The sequence below is a fragment of the Orycteropus afer genome, unplaced genomic scaffold, assembly GCF_000298275.1.
Source record: "Orycteropus afer afer isolate SDZICR_OR568_19922 unplaced genomic scaffold, OryAfe1.0 scaffold00026, whole genome shotgun sequence".
Lineage (NCBI taxonomy): Eukaryota > Metazoa > Chordata > Mammalia > Tubulidentata > Orycteropodidae > Orycteropus > Orycteropus afer.
Window position 1 is genome coordinate 18,336,130 of NW_006921613.1, and position 9,437 is coordinate 18,345,566.

Consider the following 9,437-nt stretch of genomic DNA (forward strand, 5'->3'; position numbering starts at 1 on the left):
GAGTCAAATCCGACTCATAGCGACCCCTCCTTGGGTTTCCGAGGCAGTATCACTACGGAAGTAGGATTGCCCAACCTTCCTTCCGAGGAGCGGCTGGTGGGATTGAACCGCCAGCCGTCTGGTTAGCAGGCAAGTGTCTTAGCCACTATGCTACCAGAACTCCCTTTAATTACAACAAAAAAATATAAAGGAAAAAAAAAAAGAATAGGAAGCAGATGACACACCAGGGTCATGGGTGATATAATCACCAGGTGATATAATCCTACCACTCCCCAGTCACTGTATGTAGTTGTTTCTTTCTTTCCCCTTCACTCTCTCTCCTCAATCCCCATTTTCCACCTCTTCCTTTTCCACTATTCCTCCTCCCATTTTCTTCTTTTTACACTAGATTAGAGTGAACAATATAAACTGCATTCATCTGATCCTGTGTTCCAAAACTCACTTCTTATTGTGTGACTTTCAGATCATGTAACCTCGCTAAGCCTAAATTTCCTCAACTATAAAAGAGAAACAAAATCCTCTACCTCTTCAGGTTGTTGAAGGGATTAAATCATATAACATGTAGACACTTCTACATATGTAGACAGAACACCAGTAGCCTAAATAAGGAGCTCTGGTGGCACAGTGCTTAAGGCATTTGACTGCTAACCAGAAGGTCGGTGATTCAAACCCACGAGCTGCTCACGGAAGGAAGATGGGGCAATCTACTTCCCTGAAGACTTACCACCTTGGAAACCTCATGGGGGTCACCATGGGTCAGAATCAACTCAATGACAGTGAGTTTTGTTGTTTTCCCCTTAACTTTTTGGAAAAGCTCTGGTGGTACAGTGGTTAAGGCATTTGGCTGCTAACCAAAAGGGTAGTGGTTCAAACCCACCAGCCATTCCACAGAAGAAAGATGAGGCAATCTGCTTTCATAAAGATTCACAACCTTGGAAATCTAATGGGTGTCACTATGAGTCGGAATCGACTCAAGGGCAGTGACTTTGGTTTTGGTTTTTTTATACAGCTTAGAGTTGAAGTCTTGAATTTGAATCCCTATCCTACCACTTACTGGCTAAGTGACTGGGGGCAAGTCTTGTAACCTTTCTGTGCCTTGGTTTCATTATGCACATAATGTGGTGAGTAATACAGATCTAATAGACATTTGGAGGCATCGGTGTTTCAGTAGCAGGATTCTCACCTTCCATGCAGAAGACCTAGGTTTGATTTCTGGCCAGTGTACCTCATGTATAGTCATCACCTGACTATCAATGGAGGCTTATGTGTTGCTATGATGTTGAGTAGGTTTCAGTGGAGCTTCCAGACCACTACAGAATAGGAAGAAAGGCCTGGCGATCTACTTCTGAAAATGAGCCATGAAAATCTGATGGATCACAATGGTCCAATCCACAACTAATCATGGGGAGAGTGCAGGACCACACAACATTTTATTTCATCATGTATGGTGTTGCCATGAGTCAGGGGATGACTCAATGCAGTTAACAATACTACATTTTGGGCAATGAGCAAATGAGATGATCATTATTTATAATTGTATCAGGTTATCAATAGCTGATAACAAAGCTACTATTGTTATTATCACCGCTGTTGCAGATATTTTAATGAACCTATCAGAAGAACTTGTAGTAGCTGACTTGTCCTCTAGTGGACCATGGCTATTAACACCTGGTCTATTATTCAGGTATGTCATCACTAAGGACTGAGACATACCAGAAAAATTATGGAATTTTAATCTTGAACCAATCTTTGAAGGCTACAAAATAAATATAAAAAGAGGTGGGTAGCATGCGATGCAATAAAAAGACCACAATGAGGAAAACAGGATCCAATACCACTTAGGTATTCACCACCTGTGTAACTCCATAGTTACCAGGCTTTATCTGTAACATGCAGAGGTTAGCCTAGATCAGCTAGCAACGTCTAGAGACATTTTTGCTGGACATGAAAGGGAGGCTGCTACTGGCATCTGGTTGCGTAGTGCCTAAGGCACTTGACTGCTAACTAGAAGGCTCACAGTTCAAATCCACCAGCCACTCCTCGGAAGGAAGGTTGGACAATCTAATTCCATACTGATACCACCTCAGAAACCCAAGGAGAGGTCGCTATGAGTCGGGTCCGACTCAATGGCACATAACAACAACAAATGGCATCTAGTGGGTAGAGGCCAAGGACACTGCTAAACATCCTACAGTGCACAGGAAAGCCACTCACAACAAAAAAACTATCCAGCCCAAAATGTCAGTAATGCTGAGATCCAGAAATCCTACCTAGATGACTGCTAAGGTCCCTTTAAGCTCTAGCATTCTAAGAGATTATGATGAAGTAGCACCAAAATCAAACAGATGATGTTCTTGTCAACACCTATCTACAAATGGCTTTATATGATGCAGCTCAAAACCCCCAAGGCAATAAGGAAAAAATTTCACTAAGATTATTTGAATATTCTGAAGCCATTGCTGAGGGTGACAGCAGTTTGTCCTCCACACCAGGATGAGTGTCAGGAATGAAAGAGGCACTGTCCTCTGGAGACTGGATCCTTCACCCTTTGCAGTTAGAATCAGTACCTCCAAAGCCATGAAATTCCTTTCAGGATAGATGATTTAAACAAGTCTGAATCAAGGTCAAAAGAAGGTATATATCACACAACAGTTTAGATAAATCTCAAATGCATTATGCTAAGTGAAAGAAGATTCCATTTAAATGACATTCTGGAACAGGTAAAAATTATAGGGCAGTAGGGGGGAGTATGATCACAAAAGGGCATGAAGGAATGTTTGGGGGTGATAGACTTTTATGTATTATAGTGTTAGTTAAGTGACTATATGTGTATGTCAAAATTCATAAAACTATACACTAAACGGGTAAATTTTACTGTACATAAATTATACATCAGTAAAACTAATTCCCTAAAATATGTAGTCACAAATGCTATAGAAAGGATTTCTACACTTTGGGAGAGGATGAACTAGATGACATCTGAATTCTTTCCCACTGCAAGTCCTATGAATTTATGGCATGCTATCTCTTCTACCTCTGGTGGTCTCAGAGTCACAGTGATCAGGATTAAGCCCGAGCTCCAATTTCTGTGATAAAACAAAGAGGCTCTCTGATCAGATCATGTGGCTATGGGTCCTGCCACAATCAGGGACCTCCACCTCTCCCGTAGTCTGTGACAGAGGTTCCCTTCCTTCTCATTCAAGTCCTGCTTAACCTTAGGACTAACGAGGACCTCAGACAATTAATAACTAAGCTGGAATAAACCTCGGGAGACACTGGTTTTATCTCTCTGCACAGGCTTCCTGTCTGGATCCCATCTGATCTTTCCACTAACTTTAAACCAGGCAACAGAAAAAAGAGGAATCATACTTATGAACTCTGCTCCATGACTTTCTGAGCTTCCACTAGATTATTTTTATACATTTAAACTATGTAAAAGTAAAACACGAGCCTTACACCAAACTCATACCTAATGTTCATTTTAACATACACACCTCATAGATTATTGATCGATGAAAAATTACACAAACACTTAATTCTACTTATGTATAGAACACATCTGATTAGGCTATGGCCAAGGAGGACTAAAACAGCCATCAAAATGTTCTTATTTCCTAATAAAAAGAATATCATCTTCTATCATCAAATATATTCACAACTGTGGACTGCTATAGGAGTCCCATCTGCTCTGAGTCAGTTCCTTTCCTGGTTCTTCTTGGAGGATCTCAGTGGAACAGTTACAAATATCAGTAACCAGATATTTCACACTTGAATACTGAGATAAAAACCAAGGGTCCCAAGACAAGCCTAGACCTGTCAGCCCCCTCATATTCAAAGGACAAAGAGGACTTTGTAGAGGCCAGGTAAAGTCCACACTGCCCTATTCTACTGTATTCACAGCAAGCACATTATGACCATGAAAGCTGTGTACACATATTATGGGAGAAGGGGCCACAGAGACACAGGTCCCACAGGGACCTAGGGTCTTGTTTCCACAAGTTCCCCTCAGAAGGGAAGAATGGCGGAATTACATTTCAATGGTTTAAAACTATCCAATCATCTTCGGAAATCTGTATCAACAGAAAATCAGTATTGTCTCCTTCTAAGTCGTTCAGACTTGATAACATTGGTTATTTGTCATAATTAGAAAAAGTTTCACAAAAGACTAAAATACTTAGCAAAAACACAATTTGACTTTTTATTCAAAGGTATATAAATTGATGGGCAATGACTGTCCAGGGTTCCCCCCAAAATATTGTTACTTCCAATTGCACTTACAAAGGACACACCCTATAGAACTATTTTCTATACAAGTATGATGACACTGACCCACCAATGGACAAGTAAATGACTTTTCTAATTTTAGGGACAGATATCTACAGAGAGTACCCTGGTAGCTGGTAGGGTAAGGGTCACTTTCTTGGCTATAATGGGAACTGAAAACATGACTTTCGACAGTGACCTAGTAAACAATGCCACTTCTTCACAGAAACAGAGAGTTTATAGGACTCACTTGGCCAGACCTGCTGCCTTAGAAATGTGAGAAAGAGAAGAACTATCAGAGCCTAGGTTGCCCATACTTCATACCCAGACCCAGGAAGGTAACCAACAGCTTCAGCAAAGCCTTGGCTAGTCCTCTTGATCCTTAGGGCTCAGATGAATGGACTTCATCTACTACACACCTTTCAGGCTGGAAGACTAGCTGTCTGACCCTTTCGCACTTGGCCTAGATGCATAAGCACACCCTAAGGCTCAAAGAAGATACTTTCCTCTAGGATTCCCAAGCCCTTCTGCTACATACAACACAAAGCCAAGTGTGTATTGACTTAAAGTAAGCCCATCCACCCATCACAGGAGCAGAACAGTACCCAAACTGATACGCACCAAGTCACGCTGAGGCCTAAGCCAAAATGGACACTAGCCACTTCCATACCCTGAGCAAGGAGTCTTCTCCCATCTCCTTTGCTCTTTCTAGAACTGATAACCTCTTACTACCATTTCTCAGACCAAAACATCATCAGCTTCTGACCGAAATACCATTAGTAACTGCTCTGAAAAACTGAGGAGAATGAAGGAAAAATGACAAATGATATTACCACATCCTGAGAAGCATACTGGGGGTCCTCTGGGTTGACTGACCAGTAGCAGTAATCAAAGCCAAATGTCATAATCTTCTCCCGGGAGTCCCCAAAGGCATCTGGTCGACTGTCTGCCTAAAACCAAACACAGGATCCAGTGTCATCTCTATTATACTGTCAGAATCTGGCCATAGGTACTTAATTTCTCTTTGCTGTAGCTAGAGGGATCTCGACTGGTCATGTCCGTGTTTATGATATCTACCTAAAAAAAAAAGAAACCTTTGTCTCCATCTCATTAGGTCAAATATAATCCCAGAGAACTAAACTTGTCTGTTTACTTCTAGGTCTGCCTACATATGAACCAACCTTATGAGACACAGGGCAGCTTGGGAGAGAAAGCCTTTCCCTCTCTGGGCGTGTTTTTTTTTTTTTTATCGCTATCATTTCTTCCCCAAGCCTCTCTGCAGAGGATACTAGGAGTGCATGAATAGTTCAGCCTCTGAGCTTGACAGGCTCCATTAATCTATGGTTTTCACAGAGATCTCTGGGCTATCCATCCCAAGTGAATTAGAAAATGGGTTAGACAGAAGAGCCAGGACCAATCCAATTACCCAAGGCAGATGAGGGCAGAGCCAGAGATTAGAACTGTAATGCCCTTCAGATATTGGAGAAAAATGGCATTAATCACAGAAATGCCTTTTCTCACTTTTTAAAATTTAAACTCTCGGCAGGGAGAGACCATCTCTGGTAATAGTCATCATAATCTATAGAAGAATGAGGCCATTAGAATGACTAAGAGATTCTTTGTGGATGACTGACTTCAGGGAAATAAGCAACCAGGGAGATGTTTAGGGGGCAGATGAGAATTTGATCTTGGCCAGGATTTACTCTTAAGAACCAAAAATATAGCTCCCAGAACAAAGAAACTGGAGTGATTAGGCAACAGAGATATAAACAAGAGGTGGCAAATAAAAGGTTTCTTTGTTCCTGGGAAGCTGCTGTTGAAAGTTTGGCAGGTCTCTTTTAGCAGTGAGCTACTGACAAAAGGAAACAGATCATATCACAGAAGCAACACAAGAGTGGGCATGGTGGGAGGACTGGGGTTCAGGTAACCTTCACTCCTGCCAGTCAGCTTCCTCAGCTCTCAGGAATGTTGAGTACCACCTGCAAGCTGACTATAATCATATAGCCAATTTTGGTCTCTCCCCACTCCCCAAAGACTAGAAAGTATACTACTAGAATCCCTTCCATGTCCTGTGGGAAGGAGGAATGAGATGGAGGAAATGAGCCTTAAAAGGGGCAGGGGGAAGATGGTCTCTATGTTTGTCAAATCATGACTCAAAGTTCAGTTTTATCAGTGAAAAAAATGGTAACAAGACTTAGGCTAGTGACTAACTCCCTTCTGGAATCTGAAGGCCCTGACATGGACCTCATTTCCATATGGCAGATGCTTACTAAAATCCCTAATAATACTCTAAATAAATTGCTCTCTAATGGTCTAAGTGACGGTCAGTTAAATATACACATGGATCGCCCCCATTACACATGAAGCTAGCCATAGCTCCCATGTGTTTGTTTGCTTTCAAAACGGCCACTGATCAGTTTCCAAAACAGCTGCACTCTGTTTGATAGAACTTATGCGGCAGCAGCCACATCCCGTACACTTCTTTCTGTTTTATTTTTCTGTTTGGTTTATGGTTGGTCCAAGCTCTTCCTACAATTCCTCTTATATGCCCTTCCTTCCCCCACCTACTCTTACTCTAAACACATTCACATATACACCTTCATTCCAGAAGCCTTCGCTAAAAAGAAAAAGGAAAACAATTTCAGACTTACCTTTAAATTCCTGATTTTTGCCACTTTGCCATCAACTTCCACAACAATTCTTGCTCCATCTTTGTTCTCCCTAGAAACAAGATCCAAACCCACATAAGAAACATTACTTTTTTTTTTTTCTTTTTTAAATCAAGAAAAGAGAAGCCAAGGGTGGGAGTGACCAGTGCTAGTGGGATAAAATGTCTCCCCTACTGCTGTCCCCATAACTATAATGTCTTGTATCCCAAAACAGCTACGAGCATCACATCAAACAGTCACTTAGGTGGGATGCTCCCCTGGATCATTAGAATTGGCTCTACAATAGCTAAGAGTCACCATTTATTGAGTACTCTAAGTACACCACATATAGTATTTTCTATCATGCAGTCCATCCAACATACTCTCCAGACAGCTTCCTAACAAATCCCTGTTTTCCCAGATGGAAACTAAAACTGAGACAAATTATGGAACATGTCCAAGGTCACAGAGCAAGTAGTAGCCGAACTAAGATTTAAAACCAGGTTTGTCAGACTCCAAAGCCTATGCTCTTACCTACACCTTAGAAATCAGGCTCAGAAACACAAGCAAGTATTCTTGGCCAGGTACAACATCCCTCACTTTCTTTTTTTTTTTAATTTTTATTGTGATTTGGGTGAAAGTTTACAGAGCAAATTCACTTTTCATACAGCTCACATATACTTTGTCTCATTACATTGACTATAATTTCCCACAATGCAACAGCTCCTCTCCTTCCTCCTCCCCCACAGTTACCTCTTCCCTGTGTCCTTCCCTCCCATGCACTCCTGCCCCCTGAGCTGTCTCCCTGTGCATACATAGCCCTTCTATTCTCCCATAATTGATCTCTCCAAGGAGTGTATCTACCTAATGTAAATGTTCAGCTCATATGCTTGTCTTTTGTTTGGCTCGAAGCCATAGGAGTGGGTTCAATTCAAGACCTGAAGGGCAGCTAGGGACCATAGTCTCAGTGGTTCCATCAGGCTCTATCAGACCAGCAAACCTCATCCCCCTGCCTTTTTTTTTTTTTCCAAATGGTTTGAGTTTTGGTCCACATTGTTCTCCCTCTCTATCCAGGATCTCCTACAGAGATCCCCCTCTGAGTGGTTGAGGTTGACAGTGTAGCTGGGCACCATCTAGTTCTTCTGGCCTCATAGTCATATAGGCTGAGGATCGCATGGTGTACCAGTCCCTTGAACTAATTGTTTACATGCGTCTTTGGCTTTCTTCATTCTTCTTTGCTCTGGATGAGGAGAGATCCATGGTTGCATGTAGATGGCTACTTGCAAGCTTTTAAAATCCCAGTCGCTACTCACCAAAGTAGGATGTGGAACAATGTTTTTGTGTAGTATGTTAAGTCAATTGAGCTTGATGTCCCCTGCAACTTTAGTCCTAAGCACACAGGTCCAACTATTTGCTCCCTCTGGGTAGCTGGCTGTGGCCAAGAAGTGACTACAACCTTGTCCCTTGTCAGCTCTACTATATACTTGGGAATTCTTACAGAACATAAAAATACAGTTGTACAAACATTGTCTGTCAACCCTATACATGGTAATGGGCACACTGTCCCCAGCATAGACATACCTAACAGTTCAACCTGTCCACCCATCTATCCACCCATAGATCAATGTTTGCCTTTACTGACAAAGCAGTACTGTATGTGCAAAAGGGTTCATCTTTGTTGTCTGTACCACCCATGCCCCTGTCTTCTCAATGCCACCGTGTTGATCACTCACATTTGGTACATTGCCCTTCTCTTCACTCAAATCAGTACTTGTCTCTACCTCTCTAGCAGTGTTTCCTTCCCTCCCATCCCACGCCTAGTAACCAACAAAGAAAATTTCCTTCCATATATAAAATTTCTTTGACTTTTTACAATAATGGACTAACACAATATTTGTCCTTCTATGACCCACTTTTTTCCCTCACCATAATGCCATAATGTCTTCCAAGTTCATCCATATTATGCAGTGTTTTGCCAATTCTACATTATTCTTTAGGATTGCACAGTATTCCATCGTGTGTATGGACCATAGTTTGATTATCCCTTCTTTTGTTCTGTTGAACATCCCTCGTTTTCTCTTGTATTATGATCACTGGTAGTGATTTAAAAAAGGTGTCAAAGTCCTCTCTACTGAGATCCTGAGAATGTATTTTCCAAATTATTTCCTTTTATCTTCCTAAGCCAGAACAAAAGTCAAGATCCTTAAGAATATTTCTATGTTACAGTCATTCAGTAACACTGCTAATAATTAACCAAACTCTAAATTGACCATAAGGGGTTCTGGTGGCACACTGGTTAAGCACTCGGTTGCTAACCTAAAGACTGGCAGTTCACACCCACCCAGCAGCTCTGTAGGAGAAAGACATGGCAACATGCTTCCATAAAGATTACAACCAATGAACCCTGGGGCAGTTCTACTCTGTCACATGGAGTCGCTATGAGTAGGAATTGACTGTATGGCACCAAACAAAAACATAAAACAGACATCTTAAGGAGCATAATCCAGGTGACCAAGATATCTGAAG

General features: G+C 41.6%; 1 protein-coding gene across 1 annotated transcript in view; it reads right to left on the bottom strand.

Annotated features, from left to right (window-relative positions):
• The window catches only part of STARD9 (StAR related lipid transfer domain containing 9), a 177,241-nt gene extending 168,393 nt beyond the window's left edge, over positions 1–8,848 (bottom strand). Inside the window, exons 1-3 of the mRNA XM_007935325.1 lie at positions 8,838–8,848; positions 6,915–6,984; positions 5,097–5,213 (exon numbers count right to left, since the gene is read on the bottom strand). Coding sequence (XP_007933516.1) covers positions 5,097–5,213; positions 6,915–6,984; positions 8,838–8,848 — 198 coding nt within the window. The remainder of the gene's footprint in view (positions 1–5,096; positions 5,214–6,914; positions 6,985–8,837) is intronic.
• Positions 8,849–9,437: the final 589 nt, after the last annotated feature.